This window comes from Salvelinus sp. IW2-2015, linkage group LG36, assembly GCF_002910315.2.
Source record: "Salvelinus sp. IW2-2015 linkage group LG36, ASM291031v2, whole genome shotgun sequence".
Lineage (NCBI taxonomy): Eukaryota > Metazoa > Chordata > Actinopteri > Salmoniformes > Salmonidae > Salvelinus > Salvelinus sp. IW2-2015.
This window is the reverse complement of record NC_036875.1, coordinates 9051606-9076865: the sequence shown is the minus strand read 5'-3', so window position 1 is coordinate 9076865 and position 25260 is coordinate 9051606. Positions and strand designations below refer to the sequence as shown.

At 40.9% G+C, this 25260-nt stretch overlaps 1 protein-coding gene across 1 annotated transcript; it reads left to right on the top strand.

Annotated features, from left to right (window-relative positions):
* Nucleotides 1-42: 42 nt before the first annotated feature.
* On the top strand, nt 43-23965 carry LOC111959369 (CCR4-NOT transcription complex subunit 9). The gene is made up of 8 exons (XM_023980877.2): nt 43-461; nt 1225-1404; nt 2666-2781; nt 2871-2980; nt 3110-3219; nt 3338-3436; nt 10170-10261; nt 23031-23965. Exons 1-8 carry the CDS (start codon nt 444-446, stop codon nt 23197-23199), a joined length of 894 nt encoding a protein of 297 aa, XP_023836645.1. The 5' UTR covers nt 43-443; the 3' UTR covers nt 23200-23965.
* Nucleotides 23966-25260: the final 1295 nt, after the last annotated feature.

The following is a 25260-nucleotide window of genomic DNA, read 5'->3' as shown; positions in this document are numbered from 1 at the left end:
ACCAATGCAATAGCAGCTGGGTCTGACTTTCATTGAACCAGAAAACCCCCCAGAAAGAAACAGCGAGTGGGGTGTCTCGCTTCCTCTTCCGTCTCTGATTCAACAAATAAAATGCATAACTGTCTTACTAGCTTCTTATCGGTATCGACCTACCATGTGAACTAAGGGTTATATTTTGTTTAAGGATAATAGCTATGRTGCTTGTGTTATAGCGTTAGACAGCTATAAAGCAAATATCCTTCTCAAACAGAAGTTCGCTGCATGTTGGATTAATAAACGCGCGGGTAAAGGTTCAAACGTCGTTCCAGTTCCGATGTGACCATTGTAGCAAACTAAGACCAAATATAAATCAGCTAAAACTAAGCTAGCTAGCTAGGTAACTAGTGTAGGTTTTGTTTTATTTGTAGCTAGCTCAACAGTTTACGGGAAATAATATCCAGACAATGCTGGCTACAGGCGCAGTAAGTTTGCAATATTGAATTAACATGGCATACAATGTATCGTTAGCTAGCTATCTATCAATATGCATATTCATTTTGTGTTATGGTTATTTTCTGTCGRCACCCACCAGATCAATGCACAACTCGTGGAGTCAAACCAGTACACATACTACCGATGTGTCGCAAAGCTAGATACTCGGAGATCTCTAGTTTACACAGTCCAAACAGGGTGGGTATAATTTGTGGAACGTTCCAACGGGAATCTGTTCCAGAAACTTCGTAAAGTAACGTTACAAGGTTGCCAAAAAACAACGCATACAAAGTAGTATGATCAATTCACCTAGCTAACTAGCTGCCGAATAGGCATCAACTCAACACGTAGCTTATTCTTAATGTTTGTCCATAGGCTACCAGAGTGAGGACTGACATTTTTCGGAATAAACGTGGTGAGTGAAAAACTTTATGAAATGGCCCACTCCCTACCCGGTATCTTATTCTGCCGCTATACAACTTTGTATGCGTTGTTTGTTGGCAACTTTATTATTTACGAAGTTTTTGGAACAGATTCCTTTTGAAACGTTGCACAAATTATACCCACCCGRCCAAACACGTGATTGCAGTTAGTGAGTGCATTGAAAAATTAACTAGTTAAGTTAGTAACTAACGTTAGTGACCTTGATTTATCTGATGGATGATCCTAGAAAGTGAGAGCATTCGTTGGAATTGTATTACATGCTCAGATGTCATGTCTGAGGTTGGTTCACCCCCTGCCCTTTTCTCACAGGCTGCAACCACAGCCCTGGTTCAGGTGGATCGGGAGAAGATCTACCAGTGGATCAACGAGCTGTCTAGCCCCGAGACCAGGGAGAATGCCCTTCTGGAGCTCAGCAAGAAGAGGGAGTCTGTCCCTGACCTGGCACCCATGCTATGGCACTCTTGTGGAACCATTGCTGCCCTCCTGCAGGTACTAAATATATTATCTTCACTTACTGTAATACCTATTTCACATTACTGAGCCGATTCAAGCCAATCTGTAATGCACTTTCATAAGAGGAAAAATACATGTGCATTGTTTTAGGTGGCCTTCCCCTATGTCTGTGTGTCTTAGTCATTGTGGCAGCTCAGTTGGTAGAGGGTTGTGGGTACGATTCCCGCAGGGGATGTTAGCAGTTGATGTTATTCTTCAATAACACAGACCCCAATGCAAATCAGAGGGAGGAAAATATATTTATTCAAAGAGAACAAATCATAGTTGTTATGCTGGAAAGTAGATGGTCATTCTTCCCTGTCCTCTGTGTTTTCTCCACTGAACAAAGAGACCAGATGTAGTTTATAACCCAACCCTAGCCTGTGGTTGACCAATTKGAATGACTTACAGTAAAATTGGGCCAATGACCAAATACCGAGTATCTCGTTTTAGTCTCAATGTATAGACAATTCGGACCAATGAGAACTTGCCACATGTCGCTATGAGTCCAAGACCGAAACCCCTACACAGATTCTAAACAGATGTTGAACTGAAAAACAACTATTTCCATTGATTGTTATTTCCCCAATGACCTCTAGTCCTCTGCGTTGTTTATTTATCTTAAAATATTCTTACAGGGACCAGTATGAAAAAAGTATGAAAATGTATGCACTCACTACTGTAAGTCTCTCTGGATAAGAGCATCTGCTAAATGACTAAAATGTAAATGTAAAATGTTGTTGCATGAAGGTACCTACCTACAGTGCCTCCTTAAAGACATGCTTTTTACCTTTGGCGACTACCAAGTCTTTTTTTTAAACCTCCAGCATTGGGCTGGATGTGGCGATGTGTAGTTCATACAAGCATAATCTATGAGCAAAATTATGGTCTTACCTCAATTAGCCATGAAATCACTAGTTAGAAACTAAGTTTGTTTGGAAGCTTTACTGCACRATTTTCCCCCCATGTGGGCCATCCCCTATCAATTCAGGTTCTAGCCAATGGGATTCAGCCTCTTGCTATTTGAGTGGCAGCAAGGAAGATCCGCACACACAGCAGAGCSAGATAGAGAGCAGTGACGTGGTGCACATACCGTATCTGGACATGTGACGTAGTAGCAATTTTCAGGGACTACGTTTGGCTCGTGAGCACTACTTTCAGATTTACCGGCTAAAAAGTATACAAAAGTACCGTAGAATCTCTTTAAGAGGACGATACTGCTTCACATTCTAATTMATTTGCATTCTGTTTCTTTCAGGAAATTGTGAACATCTACCCCTCCATAAACCCACCAACTCTGACAGCCCACCAATCCAACAGAGTATGCAACGCCCTCGCGCTCTTACAGTGTGTCGCCTCCCATCCAGAGACTCGGTAATGCACCATCTTTCTTTTCAATATGTAAATGATTGTTTTATATGTGTCACTATCTTACACATTCAAAATGTAACCACCTCCTCCAGGTCTGCATTTTTGGCAGCACACATTCCTCTCTTCCTCTACCCCTTCCTGCATACTGTGAGCAAGACACGCCCATTTGAGTACCTGCGCCTCACCAGCTTAGGAGTCATAGGTAACATCCTTTTCTACCTGCATTTGTCTGCCTGATTCCAATGAACCTGATTGTTCATTCCCCAATTCTCTGGCTCATTAAAAWCACATGAATGCCTCCAACTGTAGTTTGCTGTTTGTGTGCTTGCAGGTGCTCTGGTCAAAACAGACGAACAGGAGGTGATCAATTTCCTGCTCACCACAGAGATCATCCCTCTATGCCTGCGCATCATGGAGTCAGGCAGCGAGCTCTCCAAAACGGTAGCTAATCTATCCAGCTTCTGCCATATTGCTTACACACATTATGTTACGTGCATATAAACAAAAGGAAATGGATAACCTTTATTAATGACTTCATCTGCTTTCTCCTCAATGTCAGGTTGCTACTTTCATACTCCAAAAAATTCTGCTGGACGACACCGGGCTGGCGTACATATGCCAGACGTATGAACGCTTCTCTCACGTGGCAATGATTCTTGTAAGTATCATTTGTTTTCAGAGGAATGTTTAGCTCAGCTGTATATACGGGTGGGTTGTTCAGCAATAAAACCAGGCACGTGAACAAATGGGGCTTTACCTGTGCAGAGCACCTGCCCATTTGCCTTCCCAGTCTCCAAAGTGCCCTTTTCTGTGGTGATATAATTTCCCACAAKATGTTAGTTCTTCTGAACCCACTSCCCGCAAGTCGTCTTTAAATTGTCATCCATGCATCAGAACCAAAAYGTTCAGCGTCTTAATTGTTGACCAATTACCAATCATTAGCAATGGCGTGCAAAGAGACACGTGCATATCCAGATTCGTGACCAGAAAGAACTTAGCTGTGTTTGAATACCCATACTAACATACTACWTACTATTCGTTCATTTTAGTATACTGTAAACGAACGGTATCGTTTCAGTTGAGCATAAGAGCTTCGCCTGCCTACTGGAAGTTGACACTGTTGCTATGCAACCTCTTGCTAGCTTGTTAGCATAACAAATGACTAGCTAAACATTTTACGATTTCGGGTGTGTTCGTAAATTCAATCATGAGTGCCAGGGTGCACTCTGGGCATTCGTAAATCCAGAAGCGGTGTCAGATTGTCCGTTTGTAAATTCAGAGCGTTTCGSTCTCGGAGTGTTCAGAGCGCACACTTGASGCTCTGGCCGAGGAGTAGACCTCACAACGGCATTCAAGCACCCAAGCTAACTGGCTAATGTTGGCTAGCTTGCTAGCTACTTCCAGACACAAATGAGAGAACACCTCACTCTCACCATTTTACTCACCCTAGCAGAGCTGGTTAGGCTGTTTGTTATCCAGAGCGTTGGTGACTAACTGTGCTGCTAGCAACAATTTAATTATGCTTTTTTTTGGCCAACGTTTACTGACACTGGCCATATTCAACCGTGTTGAGCGTTATGTAAATTCATCAGTTATTCTGCACAAGAGTGCTGTGGAATCAGAGTAGCTATCCGGAATTAACAATTTCCATTGAAACGCACAATGACTATACCACTTAGCTAAGAATTCTGTGAATAATTGAGTCAATAAACGTTGGATAGTTAGTTATCAGATAGTTAATATACTGCCTGGCAAGTTCGATTTATTAGTAGCCAACTAACGTTAGGTAACATTCTGGTACATACTGCTGTAATGCTATGCGGTTCGTAAGGATAGAGTAGTTYGCAAATTGTCAGCCAACATAACGTGTAACMTAACTTATTTGAAAAGTCATTATTTTATTACATTYCTCAACATTTTAACTGATTATAATTAGTTAAAGCAATGAATTTGCATCCGCTCTCGTTGGACTTTGGCTGCATATTTTCCGCCATTTTCTTCAAATCTGAAAATGCTGTGAAGCCACGGCCATTTTATGAAGAATTGCATTATGGGCCCTAAAAGCACAGAAATAGTGTCCACTGCATGTATACATCATATCTTGGCAAATTTAGTAAGACATCCGGTAACTTTTGTCATACTAACTATGACCAATAAGCATACTATATACTCAATTCACGTCACAAGTAGTGAGGTTACTATGAGTATTCAAACACAGCTCTTGTTTAATTTCCTCCAGTTTTGCCTGGCAAAAACAGAGTAGGCCTACATTTATCATCCATGTAAAATACAGTTTAGCAATCTACTACTGACTCATCTTTGCCAGAACAATAGGCTACCTGCAGGGTTGGGGAGTAACAGATTACATGTAATCGGTTACATATAAGGGACTACAAAAAAAGGGTAACTAATCCGTTACCAGCAAAAATATTGTGATTTAGATACTTTTGAAAAAGTAGATGATTACTCCGAGGATTACTTTTAAATATAGAGAGGATGTTTTTCTGTTTTCTCAATGACGTTCAAATCAGCATTGAAAAAAGGCGCAAGTTCAAGTTTGTTCCACCTGAGCGTGTCTGACCACAAGTCAGAGACCACTATGATGACACAGCAAATCTCTTTGATGGATCGTGCAAAAAGAGCAGGAATATGCTTTTGTGGGTTACAGTCCAAGCTATGTCTTCCAATGGTGCGACTTCTGTCGGCATCCAAAATGAATAAAACGCTTGGCCGTAAGGATGCCAGCAGTGGTGTAGTCTATGGCAATACGGATATCACTTATTGATATCTACAGTTGAAGTCGGAAGTTTACATACACCTTAGCCAAATACATTTAAACTCAGTTTTTCACAATTCCTGACATTTAATCCTAGTAAAAATTTCCTGTCTTGGGTCAGTTAGGATCCCCCTTTTTCCTCCAAACATAACAATGGTCATTATGGCCAAACAGTTCTATTTTTGTTTCATCAGACCAGAGGACATTTCTCCAAAAATGTGCGATCTTTGTCCCGATGTGCAGTTGCAAACCGTAGTCTGGCTTTTTTATGACGGTTTTGGAGCAGTGGCTTCCTTGCTGAACGGCGTTTCAGGTTATGTCGATGTAGGACTCATTTTACTGTGGATATAGATACTTTTGTACCTGTTTCCTCCAGCATCTTCACAAGGTCCTTTGCTGTTGTTCTGGGATTGATTTGCCTTTTCGCACCAAAGTAAGTTCATCTCTAGGAGACAGAACACTTCTCCTTCCTGAGCGTTATGAGGCTGCGTGGTCCCATGGTGTTTATACTTGCGTACTATTGTTTGTAAGATGAACGTGGTACCTTCAGGTGTTTGGAAATTGCTCCAAGATGAACCAGACTTGTAGAGGTCTACAATTTTTTTTTTTCTGCGGTCTTGGCTGATTTCTTTGATTTTTTTCCCATGAGGTCAAGCAAAAGAGGCACTGAGGTTGAAGGTAGGCCTTGAAATATATCCACAGGTACACCTCCAATTGACTCAAATGATGTAAATTATCCTATCAGAAGCTTCTAAAGCCATGACATATTTTCTGAAATGATCCAAGCTGTTTAAAGGCACAGTCAACTTAGTGTATGTAAACTTCTGACCCACTGGAATTGTGATACAAAGTTAAATAATCTGTCTGTAAACAATTGTTGGGAAATGACTTGTGTCATGCACAATGTAGATGTTCTAAACGACTGGCCAAAACTATAGTTTGTTAACAAGAAATTTGTGGAGTGGTTGAAAAACAAGTTTAAATGACTCAAACCTAAGTGTATGTAAACTTCCGACTTTAACTGTACGTAGCGCATTGATGTGAATCACCCTGCTGCTCTCTCATTTAGCTATTTGCACCTTATGGATTGTGGATGGCTGTTCACAAATCTAAATGTGTATTTGAACCTAATAATGGTTGAATTCAAGAAGTTTAAGCTGCCTATCAATCATTATTTTTGATACCAGTGGACAGTCAGTGAAAAATGCGCTCTTGCAACAGCTGCATAGTACAGATCCCAGCCTATGGAATAAAAGCGGGTCTTTTATTGCTCAATCTAATTCATGCTGATACAAAAAATAKATCCAGAGGCCTAATGGACACATGCTCAAACACACACAGTTTTGATAGACTTAAAGGGGCAATCTGTAGTTACTACATACATTTGGACTTATATATTAATGTAAAGATATAATTTAATCTTATTCTATGTAGTAGAAAGCGATGGGTTAGAAGAAGCCTACATAGCCAACCCATAAAGTAAACTTTAACATTGATTTGTCCTGCAATAGATGTCGTTCAATTGGTAACACACATTTGTCTTCTTCTAATGCCTCTTAAGGGAAAGTAACCTCAAATTAACTGAATGTAGTCAGATTACATTARTGAGTTTGTGTAATGCAAATGTTAAGTTRKTGATTACAAWTTTGGACAGGTAACTAGTAACTAACGGATTARATTTAGAAAGTAACCTACCCAACCCTGGCTACCTGCTGATTTGATACTTTTTCATATTTCAAATGGGCCAAGTTTGGGTGGCTACTGACTATGTGTAAAGATATGCAGCCGTAACATTGTACTGTCTTCAATATTACGGGATGAAGATCTGTAACATATTCTGGTGAACTTACTACAATATTTGTAAGGAATAACAGCTACCAGGTTAGCAYCGAGCACTCTGCAGGCAGGCTGCCCTCAAATGATACAGTGCCTTCAGAAAGTATTCACACCAGTTGACTTTTTGTTGTTGTGTTACAACCTGAATTTAAAATGGGTTAAATGTTGATTTAACACACAATCAATTGGGRTTCCCCACTGACATCAGTCGARTTGTTCAACTGCAGAGAAAATGTACCGGAATTATTKTTTTTTTAAATCACCAATTGATCAACAATATCAATGCCCYTGTCATCGATCCTACGGCACACCGTGTTATTTGATATTGGTACAGTCTAAAGTGCATCAGCTGCTGTCTTATCAATCATAGTTTATGCGAGGATAAGCAATGGATCACGTCGCCAAACCCACTGGCTCRAGGTCATCTATAAGTCTTTGCTAGGTAAAGCCCCGCCTTATCTCAGCTCACTGGTCACCATAGCATCACCTACCCGTAGTARGTGRTCCAGCAGGTATATTTCACTGGTCACCCCCAAAGCCAATTCCTCCTTTGGCCACCTTTCCTTCCAGTTCTCTGCTGCCAATGACTGGAACGAACTMCAAAAATCWCTGAAYCTGTAGACTCATATCGCCCTCACTAACTTTAAGCACCAGCTGTCTGCTCTGAGATCACTGCACCTGTACARAGCCCATCTGTAAATAGCCCATCCAACTACCTCATCCCTAWASTGTTATTTTTTTGCACCCCAGTATCTCTACTTACACATTCATCTTCTYCACATCTCACTCCAGTGTTTATTTGCTAAATTGTAATTATTTCACCACTATGGCCTATTTATTGCCTTACCTCCCTTATCTTACCTCATTTGCACACACTGTATATAGTCTTTTTCTCTATTGAGTTATTGACTGTACGTTTGTTTATTCCATGTGTAACTCTGTTGTTTGTGTCGCACTGCTTTGCTTTGTCGCAGTTGTAAATGAGAACTTGTTCTTAACTAGCCTACCTGGTTAAATAAAGGTGAAATAAATAAACTGAGCTCTTCAGTTAGGCCATTATACTGCCAATGTTTGTCTATGGAGATTACATGGCTGTGTGCTCGATTTTTATARACCTGTCAGCAACAGTTGTGGCTGAAATAGCTAAAGCTACTAATTTGAAGGGGTGTTCATATACTAGTGTGTCTCCGCATTGATTTGATCAGGCTGTTGATTGTGGCCTGTGGAATGTTGTCCCAGTTGTTGGATATTGGCGGGAACTGGAACAAGCTGCATCTGAAACATGATGAATGATTGACATGTCTGGTGAGTATGCAGGCCATGGAAGAACTGGGACATTTTCAGCTTCCAGGAATTGTGTACAGAGCCTTGCGACATGGGGCTGTGCATTATCATGAAACATGAGGTGATGGCGGCTGATACATTTTGTTTTATTTTAAATGTAACCTTTATTTAACTAGGCAAGTCAGCTAAGATCACATTCTTATTTACAATGACGGCCTACCGGGAAACAGTGGGTTAACTCCCTTGTTCGGGGGCAGAACGACAGATTTTTACATTGCGTTGTGTGCCCCCCCCAACCCCTCTTTTACGTTGCTGCTACTCTCTGTTTATCATATATGCATAGTCACTTTAACCATATCTACATGTGCATACTACCTCAATCAGCCTGACTAACCGGTACCTGTAAGTAGCCTCGCTACTGTTATAGCCTAGCTAATGTATATAGCCTCGCTACTGTTATTTTTCACTGTCTTTTTACTGTTTTTATTTCTTTACTTACCTATTGTTCACCAAAATAKRTTTTTTGCACTGTTGGTTAGAGCCTGTAAGTAAGCATTTCACGGTAAGGTCTACACCTGTTGTATTCGACGCACGTGAAAAATAAACTTTGATTTGATTCTATCCAGCAACCTTTCGGTTACTGGCCCAATGCTCTAACCACTAGGCTACCTGCTGTCCCGATGGGCCTCAGGATCTCGTCACGGTATCTCTGCATTCAAATTGCCATTGATAAAATGCAATTGTGTTCGTTGTCCGTAGTTTATGCCTGCCCATACCATAAGCCCACCGCCACCATGGGGCACTCTGTTCACAATGTTGACATCAGCAAACCGTTTGCCCACACAACGCCATACACGTGGTCTGTTGTTGTGAGGCCGTTTGGACTTACTGCCAAATTCTCTAAAACGACATTGGAGGCAGTTTATGGTAGAGAAAGGAACATTTAATTATCTTTAACAGCTCCCTCAACTTGATAGATCTGTGGCATTGTGTTTGACAAACTGCACGTTTTAGTGGCCTTTTATTGTCCTCATCACAAGGTGCACCTGTCTAATGATCATGCTGTTTAATCAGCTGTTAGATAATCCATCCACCTGACAGTTGTGGCATATCTTGGCAAAGGAGACATGCAAATTTGTACCCAAAATTTGAGATAAATACGCTTTTTGTGCGTATTGAACATTTCTGAGATTTTATTTCAGCTCATGGGACAAACACTTGTTTGTATTTGTTCCATGTATTTAGGCTTGCCATAACAAAGGGCTTGAATACTTGACTCTTAAATATTTATTAATTTGTAAAAATGTCTGAAAACATAATTCCACTTTAGCATTATTGGGTATTGTGTGTAGGCCAGTGACACAATCTCAATTTAATGAATTTTAAATTCCAGGCTGTAACGCAACAAAATGTGTAAAAAGTTTCTGAAGGCACTATACTGTTGTGTTTTTTTGTTTGTTTTTTTTTCAAACATGTTGATTCTCTTTATTTTCAGGGGAAAATGGTGCTGCAGCTTTCGAAGGAACCATCTGCACGTCTGCTGAAACATGTGGTACGCTGCTACCTTCGCCTCTCTGATAATCCAAGGTAAATTTAGTGTTAACAGCACTTTAAAGAGATTCTCTGGTACCTTTTTGTAAACTTTTTAGCCAGTAGTTCTGAAAGTAGCGCTCACTAGCCAAAAATGTGTCCCTGAAAATTGCTTACCACGTCACATATGTGCACCATGTCATTACTCTCTCTCTCTCTCGCTCTGCTGTGTGCATCTTGCTAACTGTCACTCAAATGGTGAGGGGCTGGAGCTCATTGACTGGAATACATACTAGTCATCAAAGTCCCAGAGCAAGTCTTTAACACCAGCAGGTATAGGCTTATGCATTATGATGCAGTTATAATGCACTGTAAGACTTGTTATAAGCATGTATGATGCCGTTATGTCTTAGTACTTTCTTATAATGATCTTGTCTAAAATGTGCAGAATCTTTAATATATGAGATATTAGAAAGGGGAAGCTTCACTTGTTCTCTTTGTTGGTACACTGTCTCTTCATGTCCACCAAGAGGAGCTGTGGCATGGATGTAATTTAAGCCAGGAGGTCACTGTCAGAGTCAGAGATGCAGTGCATTCCGAAAGTATTCAGACCCCTTCCATTTTTCCACTTTTTGTTACATTACAGCCTTATTCTAAAATGGATTAAATAAAAATCCTCATCAATCTATACACAATACCCCATAATGAAAAAGTAAGCAGGTTTTTAGATTTGATTCAATCGTTTAAAAAAGAATCTCATCAATGTTGTAACGTAAGTAAATGGCTGTAACGTAAGTAAATGTGGAAAAAGTCAAGGGCTCTGAATACTTTCCGAATGCACTGTATGCTAGGACTGGAAAACGTGAAACCAATGTGATGGAACTATACCAACAGGGGCCGACTGGCCATTTCGGACAAAAGTCAGATGGGCATTTTTTTCAGTGTTTAATTGTTTATTTTAATTTTTGCAAAATGATCATTATCTGGCTAATACTGGGGGCCTCAAGGAAAACATGTATTTTCCAGCAAACAAAAACTACTAGTGTGTAATCATTTTTTATTCAATAATAAAGTTGTAAATGACAGATTCTTACTTAAGATATTTTCCTCAAAGAGGCTATTCTAGAAGTCAAGCCATTACCAAGCTATTTCCACATAGCATGTAGTGCCTTTTCCACATGAAAATGATAGACGCTGCTTGTTAGAACATTCGCTTTTTTACSTGGGRAAAGCGTCAGTTRGAAKATTCGTCATTGGCTTTGATACTCTGATTGGTTAGAGATGARTCAAAACCTAATGACTTTGTTTTGTACAATGCCCCTCATCACCACAAACGAGGTAAATAATGGCAGTCTCAGACTAGTGTGTAGTGAATTTTGTTTGAGTCGTCAGGCTAGGTGTCTCAAGGCCCTTTATGAGAAACTCCAGGGCCAGATCAGCAAGGGAAGATGTTTTGTCTTTTTATTTTTCATTTCTTTTGCAGGTGTTTTCATTTTGATGTGTGTTTCTCAGAAACAGGTTTAGGGGTAATATACACACATCTTCCTGCCTGCACAGAGTGGAAGTTTCCTGCTTCCTGCCCACACAAAGTCATGGTTTCTAATGACACTCTGCAGTGCTTCAGTGCATTGTGGTCTCATGGCCTACTCACAGGTGGAACTGTTATCTGGGTCAGAGCTTATTTTTCCACTCTGAGCATAAAGGATGTTTTATGTATAGGTTCCTCAGTTGGCAGAGCATGGCGCTTGCAACGCCGGAATAGCGGGTTAGATTTCCGGGACCACGCATACGTAAAATGTATGGATGTATTACTCTAAGTCGATTTGGATAAAAGCGTCTGCTAAATGGCATTATTATTATTATTATTATTATTTCAAAACGTTGAGTTGATGTCTGAAATCATTCATGCAAGATTAACATAATGAGTATAGAGCTTTTCATTAGAGTTATCTTAAAGCTCGACCTGAAGGAAATAAAAACAACACATTTAAAATCAAGGGAGGTAAAATGGCAATAGTGGACTAGGTGCTAAATCCATTTTAGATTAGGTTTAGGACTTTGAAATCCACTTCTACAGACTAACGCCCATTTAAAAGTTCAGAGTGGAGTGGCTCTCAGATGGTCAGGGAGTGCATTCCATGGGCAAGGGAGCAGAAGGCTCAGCCTCGCATAGTTCGGAGATGTATCTTGGAGACTTGAAGCAGTATGGAATGGCTGGAGTGGAGAGTGGGTGGTGTCTTGCTGATTGAGATGAAGTTGCCGATGTAGGTGGGCCTCAATCTTTTCAAGGCTTTAAAATCAAGCATGAGTCAATCCTGTAGTTGACCGGTAGCCAGRGGGGTTGGGCCAGGATCGGGGTGACGTGGTCGGACTTCTTGGACCCTGGCAGTACTGTTCTGGATTTGTAGGAGCCTCTGTAGTGATTTGGCTGGAAGGCCCCCAAACAGCGCATTGCTGAAGTTTATCCGAGAGAAGATGTGGATGAGTTTCTCTGCATCTGGCTAGGAGAGTGACGGTAAGAACCCGGCAATGTTTTCAAGATGGAAAAATGTTTTATTTGGGCATCGAAGGACACCGAATGATCAAACTTGACTCCTAGGTTGGAGAGGACAGGTGGATGGCCTGCTTGGGTGTCCGAATAAGCATAGCATTAGTCTTGTTACTGTTCAACTGGAGGAAGTTCTTTCTCATTCATCCATGCCCTGATGTCCTCTAGGCAGCTGCTGACTTTTGCTAGGGCAGAGATGGTGTCTGGTTTGGTGTTATTTTAAACTTTGGTATCGTTAGCGTAGCAGTGGAAGTTGATGTTATAATCTCTGAAGATTTGGCCGAGAGGGAGCATGTAAATTATAAATAGAATAGGCCCCAGCACTGACCCCTGTGGGATACCGCATGTGAAGGCAGACTCCTGGGATCTGGACTCTCCAGTACTGTTGATAGGAAGGGGAGGTTGGAGATGGGCCTGTAGCTGGATAGGATGTCCTGGTCAAGGATGGGTTTCTTGAGTAAGGGGGTGACCTACTGCTGTTTTGAAGATTGATGGTACCTCTCCGGTCAGCAGCAGTGCTGCGTACTCACGCATTGGGCATGAGATACACATTTGACCTTCTTCACAAGCTCACNATTTAGAAAGTAACCTACCCAACCCTGGCTACCTGCTGATTTGATACTTTTTCATATTTCAAATGGGCCAAGTTTGGGTGGCTACTGACTATGTGTAAAGATATGCAGCCGTAACATTGTACTGTCTTCAATATTACGGGATGAAGATCTGTAACATATTCTGGTGAACTTACTACAATATTTGTAAGGAATAACAGCTACCAGGTTAGCAYCGAGCACTCTGCAGGCAGGCTGCCCTCAAATGATACAGTGCCTTCAGAAAGTATTCACACCAGTTGACTTTTTGTTGTTGTGTTACAACCTGAATTTAAAATGGGTTAAATGTTGATTTAACACACAATCAATTGGGRTTCCCCACTGACATCAGTCGARTTGTTCAACTGCAGAGAAAATGTACCGGAATTATTKTTTTTTTAAATCACCAATTGATCAACAATATCAATGCCCYTGTCATCGATCCTACGGCACACCGTGTTATTTGATATTGGTACAGTCTAAAGTGCATCAGCTGCTGTCTTATCAATCATAGTTTATGCGAGGATAAGCAATGGATCACGTCGCCAAACCCACTGGCTCRAGGTCATCTATAAGTCTTTGCTAGGTAAAGCCCCGCCTTATCTCAGCTCACTGGTCACCATAGCATCACCTACCCGTAGTARGTGRTCCAGCAGGTATATTTCACTGGTCACCCCCAAAGCCAATTCCTCCTTTGGCCACCTTTCCTTCCAGTTCTCTGCTGCCAATGACTGGAACGAACTMCAAAAATCWCTGAAYCTGTAGACTCATATCGCCCTCACTAACTTTAAGCACCAGCTGTCTGCTCTGAGATCACTGCACCTGTACARAGCCCATCTGTAAATAGCCCATCCAACTACCTCATCCCTAWASTGTTATTTTTTTGCACCCCAGTATCTCTACTTACACATTCATCTTCTYCACATCTCACTCCAGTGTTTATTTGCTAAATTGTAATTATTTCACCACTATGGCCTATTTATTGCCTTACCTCCCTTATCTTACCTCATTTGCACACACTGTATATAGTCTTTTTCTCTATTGAGTTATTGACTGTACGTTTGTTTATTCCATGTGTAACTCTGTTGTTTGTGTCGCACTGCTTTGCTTTGTCGCAGTTGTAAATGAGAACTTGTTCTTAACTAGCCTACCTGGTTAAATAAAGGTGAAATAAATAAACTGAGCTCTTCAGTTAGGCCATTATACTGCCAATGTTTGTCTATGGAGATTACATGGCTGTGTGCTCGATTTTTATARACCTGTCAGCAACAGTTGTGGCTGAAATAGCTAAAGCTACTAATTTGAAGGGGTGTTCATATACTAGTGTGTCTCCGCATTGATTTGATCAGGCTGTTGATTGTGGCCTGTGGAATGTTGTCCCAGTTGTTGGATATTGGCGGGAACTGGAACAAGCTGCATCTGAAACATGATGAATGATTGACATGTCTGGTGAGTATGCAGGCCATGGAAGAACTGGGACATTTTCAGCTTCCAGGAATTGTGTACAGAGCCTTGCGACATGGGGCTGTGCATTATCATGAAACATGAGGTGATGGCGGCTGATACATTTTGTTTTATTTTAAATGTAACCTTTATTTAACTAGGCAAGTCAGCTAAGATCACATTCTTATTTACAATGACGGCCTACCGGGAAACAGTGGGTTAACTCCCTTGTTCGGGGGCAGAACGACAGATTTTTACATTGCGTTGTGTGCCCCCCCCAACCCCTCTTTTACGTTGCTGCTACTCTCTGTTTATCATATATGCATAGTCACTTTAACCATATCTACATGTGCATACTACCTCAATCAGCCTGACTAACCGGTACCTGTAAGTAGCCTCGCTACTGTTATAGCCTAGCTAATGTATATAGCCTCGCTACTGTTATTTTTCACTGTCTTTTTACTGTTTTTATTTCTTTACTTACCTATTGTTCACCAAAATAKRTTTTTTGCACTGTTGGTTAGAGCCTGTAAGTAAGCATTTCACGGTAAGGTCTACACCTGTTGTATTCGACGCACGTGAAAAATAAACTTTGATTTGATTCTATCCAGCAACCTTTCGGTTACTGGCCCAATGCTCTAACCACTAGGCTACCTGCTGTCCCGATGGGCCTCAGGATCTCGTCACGGTATCTCTGCATTCAAATTGCCATTGATAAAATGCAATTGTGTTCGTTGTCCGTAGTTTATGCCTGCCCATACCATAAGCCCACCGCCACCATGGGGCACTCTGTTCACAATGTTGACATCAGCAAACCGTTTGCCCACACAACGCCATACACGTGGTCTGTTGTTGTGAGGCCGTTTGGACTTACTGCCAAATTCTCTAAAACGACATTGGAGGCAGTTTATGGTAGAGAAAGGAACATTTAATTATCTTTAACAGCTCCCTCAACTTGATAGATCTGTGGCATTGTGTTTGACAAACTGCACGTTTTAGTGGCCTTTTATTGTCCTCATCACAAGGTGCACCTGTCTAATGATCATGCTGTTTAATCAGCTGTTAGATAATCCATCCACCTGACAGTTGTGGCATATCTTGGCAAAGGAGACATGCAAATTTGTACCCAAAATTTGAGATAAATACGCTTTTTGTGCGTATTGAACATTTCTGAGATTTTATTTCAGCTCATGGGACAAACACTTGTTTGTATTTGTTCCATGTATTTAGGCTTGCCATAACAAAGGGCTTGAATACTTGACTCTTAAATATTTATTAATTTGTAAAAATGTCTGAAAACATAATTCCACTTTAGCATTATTGGGTATTGTGTGTAGGCCAGTGACACAATCTCAATTTAATGAATTTTAAATTCCAGGCTGTAACGCAACAAAATGTGTAAAAAGTTTCTGAAGGCACTATACTGTTGTGTTTTTTTGTTTGTTTTTTTTTCAAACATGTTGATTCTCTTTATTTTCAGGGGAAAATGGTGCTGCAGCTTTCGAAGGAACCATCTGCACGTCTGCTGAAACATGTGGTACGCTGCTACCTTCGCCTCTCTGATAATCCAAGGTAAATTTAGTGTTAACAGCACTTTAAAGAGATTCTCTGGTACCTTTTTGTAAACTTTTTAGCCAGTAGTTCTGAAAGTAGCGCTCACTAGCCAAAAATGTGTCCCTGAAAATTGCTTACCACGTCACATATGTGCACCATGTCATTACTCTCTCTCTCTCTCGCTCTGCTGTGTGCATCTTGCTAACTGTCACTCAAATGGTGAGGGGCTGGAGCTCATTGACTGGAATACATACTAGTCATCAAAGTCCCAGAGCAAGTCTTTAACACCAGCAGGTATAGGCTTATGCATTATGATGCAGTTATAATGCACTGTAAGACTTGTTATAAGCATGTATGATGCCGTTATGTCTTAGTACTTTCTTATAATGATCTTGTCTAAAATGTGCAGAATCTTTAATATATGAGATATTAGAAAGGGGAAGCTTCACTTGTTCTCTTTGTTGGTACACTGTCTCTTCATGTCCACCAAGAGGAGCTGTGGCATGGATGTAATTTAAGCCAGGAGGTCACTGTCAGAGTCAGAGATGCAGTGCATTCCGAAAGTATTCAGACCCCTTCCATTTTTCCACTTTTTGTTACATTACAGCCTTATTCTAAAATGGATTAAATAAAAATCCTCATCAATCTATACACAATACCCCATAATGAAAAAGTAAGCAGGTTTTTAGATTTGATTCAATCGTTTAAAAAAGAATCTCATCAATGTTGTAACGTAAGTAAATGGCTGTAACGTAAGTAAATGTGGAAAAAGTCAAGGGCTCTGAATACTTTCCGAATGCACTGTATGCTAGGACTGGAAAACGTGAAACCAATGTGATGGAACTATACCAACAGGGGCCGACTGGCCATTTCGGACAAAAGTCAGATGGGCATTTTTTTCAGTGTTTAATTGTTTATTTTAATTTTTGCAAAATGATCATTATCTGGCTAATACTGGGGGCCTCAAGGAAAACATGTATTTTCCAGCAAACAAAAACTACTAGTGTGTAATCATTTTTTATTCAATAATAAAGTTGTAAATGACAGATTCTTACTTAAGATATTTTCCTCAAAGAGGCTATTCTAGAAGTCAAGCCATTACCAAGCTATTTCCACATAGCATGTAGTGCCTTTTCCACATGAAAATGATAGACGCTGCTTGTTAGAACATTCGCTTTTTTACSTGGGRAAAGCGTCAGTTRGAAKATTCGTCATTGGCTTTGATACTCTGATTGGTTAGAGATGARTCAAAACCTAATGACTTTGTTTTGTACAATGCCCCTCATCACCACAAACGAGGTAAATAATGGCAGTCTCAGACTAGTGTGTAGTGAATTTTGTTTGAGTCGTCAGGCTAGGTGTCTCAAGGCCCTTTATGAGAAACTCCAGGGCCAGATCAGCAAGGGAAGATGTTTTGTCTTTTTATTTTTCATTTCTTTTGCAGGTGTTTTCATTTTGATGTGTGTTTCTCAGAAACAGGTTTAGGGGTAATATACACACATCTTCCTGCCTGCACAGAGTGGAAGTTTCCTGCTTCCTGCCCACACAAAGTCATGGTTTCTAATGACACTCTGCAGTGCTTCAGTGCATTGTGGTCTCATGGCCTACTCACAGGTGGAACTGTTATCTGGGTCAGAGCTTATTTTTCCACTCTGAGCATAAAGGATGTTTTATGTATAGGTTCCTCAGTTGGCAGAGCATGGCGCTTGCAACGCCGGAATAGCGGGTTAGATTTCCGGGACCACGCATACGTAAAATGTATGGATGTATTACTCTAAGTCGATTTGGATAAAAGCGTCTGCTAAATGGCATTATTATTATTATTATTATTATTTCAAAACGTTGAGTTGATGTCTGAAATCATTCATGCAAGATTAACATAATGAGTATAGAGCTTTTCATTAGAGTTATCTTAAAGCTCGACCTGAAGGAAATAAAAACAACACATTTAAAATCAAGGGAGGTAAAATGGCAATAGTGGACTAGGTGCTAAATCCATTTTAGATTAGGTTTAGGACTTTGAAATCCACTTCTACAGACTAACGCCCATTTAAAAGTTCAGAGTGGAGTGGCTCTCAGATGGTCAGGGAGTGCATTCCATGGGCAAGGGAGCAGAAGGCTCAGCCTCGCATAGTTCGGAGATGTATCTTGGAGACTTGAAGCAGTATGGAATGGCTGGAGTGGAGAGTGGGTGGTGTCTTGCTGATTGAGATGAAGTTGCCGATGTAGGTGGGCCTCAATCTTTTCAAGGCTTTAAAATCAAGCATGAGTCAATCCTGTAGTTGACCGGTAGCCAGRGGGGTTGGGCCAGGATCGGGGTGACGTGGTCGGACTTCTTGGACCCTGGCAGTACTGTTCTGGATTTGTAGGAGCCTCTGTAGTGATTTGGCTGGAAGGCCCCCAAACAGCGCATTGCTGAAGTTTATCCGAGAGAAGATGTGGATGAGTTTCTCTGCATCTGGCTAGGAGAGTGACGGTAAGAACCCGGCAATGTTTTCAAGATGGAAAAATGTTTTATTTGGGCATCGAAGGACACCGAATGATCAAACTTGACTCCTAGGTTGGAGAGGACAGGTGGATGGCCTGCTTGGGTGTCCGAATAAGCATAGCATTAGTCTTGTTACTGTTCAACTGGAGGAAGTTCTTTCTCATTCATCCATGCCCTGATGTCCTCTAGGCAGCTGCTGACTTTTGCTAGGGCAGAGATGGTGTCTGGTTTGGTGTTATTTTAAACTTTGGTATCGTTAGCGTAGCAGTGGAAGTTGATGTTATAATCTCTGAAGATTTGGCCGAGAGGGAGCATGTAAATTATAAATAGAATAGGCCCCAGCACTGACCCCTGTGGGATACCGCATGTGAAGGCAGACTCCTGGGATCTGGACTCTCCAGTACTGTTGATAGGAAGGGGAGGTTGGAGATGGGCCTGTAGCTGGATAGGATGTCCTGGTCAAGGATGGGTTTCTTGAGTAAGGGGGTGACCTACTGCTGTTTTGAAGATTGATGGTACCTCTCCGGTCAGCAGCAGTGCTGCGTACTCACGCATTGGGCATGAGATACACATTTGACCTTCTTCACAAGCTCACACGCCACACCTTTTATTTCTCACTCATTGAAAAAAAAAAAGTACTGCTTTTATTTTGTCATTAATTCAGTGCATTAACTTCAACTGTGCATTCTACATCACAAGCAATGTAACTAGCAGCTTCACGCTGGAGATCCATAATTTCCTGCCAGCACACTATGAACCGCGTCAGATTGAAACTTGTGATTGGTTTAGTAAGGGTCCAAGACCACGGCCTCCYCAATCACCCGACCTCAACCCAATTGAGATGGTTTGGGATGAGTTGGACCACAGAATGAAGGAAAAGCAGCCAACAAGTGCTCAGCATATGTGYGAACTCCTTCAAGACTGTTGGAAAAGCATTTACAGGTGAAGCTGGTTGAGAGAATGCCAAGAGTGTGCAAAGCTGTCAAGGAAAAGGATGTGTACTTTGAAGAATCTAAAATATATTTTGATTTGTTTAACTTTTTTTTTTGGTTACTATGTGATTCCATATGTGTTATTTCATAGTTTTTATGTCTTCACTATTATTCTACAATGTAGAAAATAGTACAAATAAAGAAAAACCCTTGAATGAGTAGGTGTGTCCAAACTTTGGACTGGTAATGTATATAAAATTAGGGCTGACTCCATTTAGTCGACTGGTTYATTGTTTGYAAATTACTACTAAAACGAGAGGATCAATGAACATTGATTCTGGAAAATGAATGCTCAGTATATTGCGTGCAGCATTTCAGTACCAACAGCATTTTAGCCTGTTATACTAGCTGTCAAGTCTGTGTTTTATAAATGTGCAATAAGCATCAAAAACAAGTSTGTGTGTATATAGGGAATTGGCAACTCGTTCTCATTCTGAGAAATTAGGTAGACCACTTGATTTCAACATCGGAACAAAGTGGACAGACAAGCATGCTGTTCAAACAGTTGGAGATGGACAGAACGGTGTGTTCATAACAATTCAACTGTTCTGCCTCGTTAGCTKGCAAATAGATTGAAGTTGGCTCAACTTGAAATATGAAGATTAGCTGACTACTCACTAGGAAGTGGGCTTGTGCTTGAGCGATTGAGACCTGTGTTAATTTTCTATTATGCCTGCTGCAAGAAGTTAGTAATTATTAGTGAATGTGCATTATGCATGGTTCTGGTAAAAATGTGTTACAAAAAACTGCATTTTTATAGACTTGAAAGCCAGCTCAATAATTATTGCAAAAAAGCAGCGTAAACAATTTTGTTTCATGGCATATATGCCCTGAATTCATTAGGTTATTGCTGACTCTTTGAAATATAGTATATTTAACCTTTTAATTGTACAATAAAGCTTATTTAGAGAACATTTAAAATTGAGATGTGTATATATTGTGAATCACCCATAATCCCTAAAAAAACAAATTTCTAACTTATTGCCCAACCCTACTAACAGTTATTCTTCTTTGTGGTGGGGTTAAGTGCCTCGCACAACGACAGGAGATGGTGTCTCCCAGTGTCGCTACCACATTACGCATACTTTTTTTTGTGTGTACATACTAGAGATGCCAATTATTGGTCATGGGAGTTTGGTTAAAAGTCATGACTTATATTGTCATTTTAGTATTGTGCTGCTAGGCAAACATGGTAGGCATAAATGCGTATGTAGAGTAAGAGGATGGGTTTTGCAAATCAGCCTCAACCACCTGAAGATAAATATTCATTACATTTTTCTTGAATGTGGGGTTATTTATTTTTATCAAATGTCACATGAACATATTCAAACKCCCAGTATTTGGGAGACATAGATCAGGTGGCCAAACCTCTTGGAGAGCTACCMCCAAGCAGGATTTTCTATGGTCCTATTTTAAAGGAATAGTTCACCCAAATGAATTACATATTTACATGTTGGTTTCTTATCGACAAGGAAAGACTGCAATCCATCCTATGGTTAGTCAATAGCCACCCTCACCAACCATTAATATTAGTATTTTCTAATGCTCTAAATGTTAGCATACTCATGCCCAAATCATTTCTAAGTAACTTCAGACCAGGTCGACAAGTTTTGATTGTCTATTCAACTTTAAAAGAATCCTGAATACACCTTACCTGTGATAAAAAAAAAATTTTTTAAATCCACTCTGGTCATGGGCCTTAAATMCTGACCACACAATAAATGTACACATACATGTTATTCAATCATTGCATCCAAACTGCTCGCACGCGTCAACGAGCATTTGCGTAGCCATGAGCTAAAATAGAACTTGGTTCTATTTGTGATGCTTGATGCGCTGCAAGTCCCMCCTCTCCCATCTCCTCATTGGTTTTTAGGAGCATATACCCACATGGGTGATTGAAAGATGAACTGAGGTCCAGTTGGTGTTGGTCATGCACCTTAAAGTTGGTTGCCAACCACCWTATAAAGGCCGAAGAGGAAGAAGACCTGAAGGAGGAGAGATTACTAGAAACAAAATCGGTTTACCCTTTTATCTGTGGATTAATTGTCGGAGTAGAGGACCTTGTGCATTTCAGGTAAAATAACAACCCAAAGTTTATATCCCAGGACAAATTAGTTGGCAACAGCGAGCTAGCTAGCTAAATTGCCATGAATGTTTAATGCTTTTCGACCTGTCCCCAAATGAATATAGTTAGTTCAGTGTTCATTTTGATATTTCAACCTGCGTGTCCTGAACGCGTCTGGTGTGGATGGACAAAACCAACATGCTCATGATGGCATACGTGGACGCTTCCCCTGTTGAGTCAGCATGTTAGCCATGTGAAAATATGTAGAATAGCCGGAAATTAACTTAGGGAGCAAGTGTGGCCTTAATTTTATAAATGTTTGACTGCACAGCGGAGGATATAACTTCTGTAAAGTTGCCARGGGGGAGGGGTAGTCTGTAAGACGCAGTTAGTAAACTACAAAGGCTGCCACGGCAACCATGGATCTCATGTTAAGAATATCTTAATCGCTGTATATAAGTTATGGATGTTCCTTTTTGCAAAATATGTATATGGTCTGGGGGGGTGAGCAATGAAACTACAGTGTTGAGGTGAATGTATCACATAGCTGCCTGTAGCGCTACCTTGTAACAGGAAATTGATACTCCCTTCATCTTATAGAGGAGTGTGGGTGGTGGATGTTAAGTTAGTGGCAGAGGCGGACTGGRCATCAGGCATTTCAGGCAAATAGGCTTGTCCATTTTTACCCCACTGTGCCGATCTAAATTTTTGCGCAACATTTTAAGTATCTGGCGAATACTGGGAGCCGCAAGGAAATAAATGGGCCGATGGGGGGGCTTTGAGGGGGYAAAATGGGCCGGTGTGTTACAAATGCCAGGGCRGATTTTCTGGTCCCAGTTCGCCACTGTATATGGACCTACAGTCTCTCTTACACTTACCCAGTTGTCTCAGATACGCGAAGAGGAGTGAACAAGAGCAGGGTGGGGGGGAATGTACTGCAGTCAAGGGTCATGTTCAGAAGCCTAACGTTTTTGAGCATTGAAGACAGGAATGCCATGAAGAGAGTCGACATGATTCCTTCTTCAGAGTCGTGTTTGTTCTAGCATATTCCTATCTAAATGTTAGCCAACGTTGTTTCCTGATGAACGCGCCCKTAATGTTTGGTGTTCTGTTCACTCATTACATCTAACCTCTGACCCCCAGAGCGCGAGAAGCACTGCGCCAGTGCCTGCCTGACCAGTTGAAGGATGCCACATTCGCCCAGGTGCTAAAGGACGACACCACCACCAAGCGCTGGCTGGCCCAGCTGGTCAAGAACCTGCAGGAGGGCCCGGTGACAGACGGCCGAGGCATCCCCCTGACCGCACAGTAACCTCATCAACCCTTTTGACACTACCTGAGGAACAGTACCGTGCTGGCAGAGCCACAGAAGAAAAACATGATTAGTACTAATTTTAAAGTACCAGTGTTAATATTTAAGAGTAAATGTTCTATAAGAGGTGCCGGTACTCAAAAGAGTAGAAAATAATAGGCTCCGGTACTCTGTAGTGGTGTGCGCCTGTCCAATTTAAGCACTGTCCAAGACCAGGAGAGGATGATGCTGTGTAGAACCATAAACTCTGTTGCTCACTTGTTGTTGCCGCTCACCTGGCATTCTCCCTGAGACGTTCTCACAATGCTTCCTCAATGCTTATGGAGGTGTTTGTGTTACATTTCAACAGGGTTGAACATTGAAGTCATCAAAAAGGAAATCAACATTGGTCTGGTTTTAACCTGGTGTTCCCACTGTTTTTGTACTGTCCTGAACCAAAACCACTACAGGCTTTTTTTCTACGTGTTTATTTTTTATTTATGTTTTCTTTTAACCATCTAGAGCAGGGTTCCCTGAAWTMGGCCCACGGGTGATTTTATTTGGCACCCTAAGGTCCCCAGAAACCCCCCCAAAAAACGTATTTTAATMCATTTTCTTTACTGTTGTACATAAGACTATAAAAACACCAGTAAATCGGCTTTAAGTGAATTGGGAAATCTGTTCCAAAGTATTCCTATGCATAATAGCGATACTGTATGTGATGGTATACAAATGTAAACAAGGTTTMTAATAAAATATTATATTTGTTTGTGCTTCTTGCAGTCAATTTGCAGTCTACACATTATTTGTAATAATGTTCCGGTCCCCTGACCATCCACTCAAGACAAATCTGCCCACGGTTAAATKTTGTTGATCCGTGCTCTAGAGCAGGGGTATTCAACTCTTACCCTACGAGATCCGGAGCCTGCTGGTTTTCTGTTCTACCTGATACTTCATTGCACCCACGTAGTGTCCAAGGTATAACTCATTCTGTGATTAGAGGGGAACATGAAAACAAGTAACCAAATCTTGCTTAGGGCCACAAAAGGTGGCTCTGCATCAACAGAGAGCTACCTTTTTCCTTCGGAGCTATAGGAGCTGTACGTTGAACATATCTACTGTAACGTATTCCAAAATAAAGCCCCAATCTCAGCAAAAACCGCTTACTTTCTTGAATTGTTGAAGGAAAAACTGTTTGTCCTCTTGGAAATTGAGATTTCAAATGTGATTTCCGAGTTATTGTAAATGATCTGAGAGCAGGTTATTGAAGAGAAGAAAGGTTTCCCTTCACTTGTACATTAGCCTTTAACAGCTTTTAGCCTTCCATTTCCGCCGTAAGGACCATTAACAATACAAGGGAGGGATTTTCATTTTGTTTATTGGGTAGATTCCATTTGTAAATAAACTGGATCCCTAGAGGATCTCTGCTAAAATCTGTAATGTGCTTTCCTGTCGGGAAAGTGCCCATAATTGTTTTTTTATATCCACCTATCTGGACGCTCCATTTTTGTTATTGTTACAAGTGAGTGTGCATTAGGAAAATGAGAATGACATTTTGTAGATATTGAAAATGTATGATCAAAAGTAGATGGTATACTATGTGAAATAAATTGTACTGATTGCAAAGTAATTATTTAAATACTCCTACTACTAGTGAAATGGGGTTGCATCTTCTAGTTGCAAAGGGGCAATTGCAAATTATACCCAAACTCCAGGATTTTCAACTAATGTTTTCCGTTAGATACCAGAGCAAGGTTTGGTCCACAGGAGGGTAGAATTCTCATAAGAGTGATATGTGATGCTGTGAAAGCTGTTCCCACGGCTCATTCTACCACTCTGGTTTCTTGACTGCAGTGCATGGGCACACAGCCAAATGGGATGGCGCTTTCTCGATTAGGTCCTCTCTCTTTCTCTTTAGTGTAACTCACTCTACCGGTCCCATTTCCTACCATGTTTTCAGATATGGTATCAGTCATTGTACCAGTGCTAAGTGGGTAAATACAGACACACCAGAGAGGGTTTTAGATGTTGGAGAGGATGGGACATAATGTAACTATCAATATATTAGACAATATATTGGAC

What these genes read in the sequence shown, in the direction of transcription:
- LOC111959369 (XM_023980877.2), top strand. An exon ending in CACCAGCTTAGGAGTCATAG is followed by an intron (nt 2,981 to 3,109) that starts GTAACATCCTTT and finishes GTGTGCTTGCAG; the next exon opens with GTGCTCTGGTCAAAACAGAC. An exon ending in CTCACGTGGCAATGATTCTT is followed by an intron (nt 3,437 to 10,169) that starts GTAAGTATCATT and finishes CTTTATTTTCAG; the next exon opens with GGGAAAATGGTGCTGCAGCT.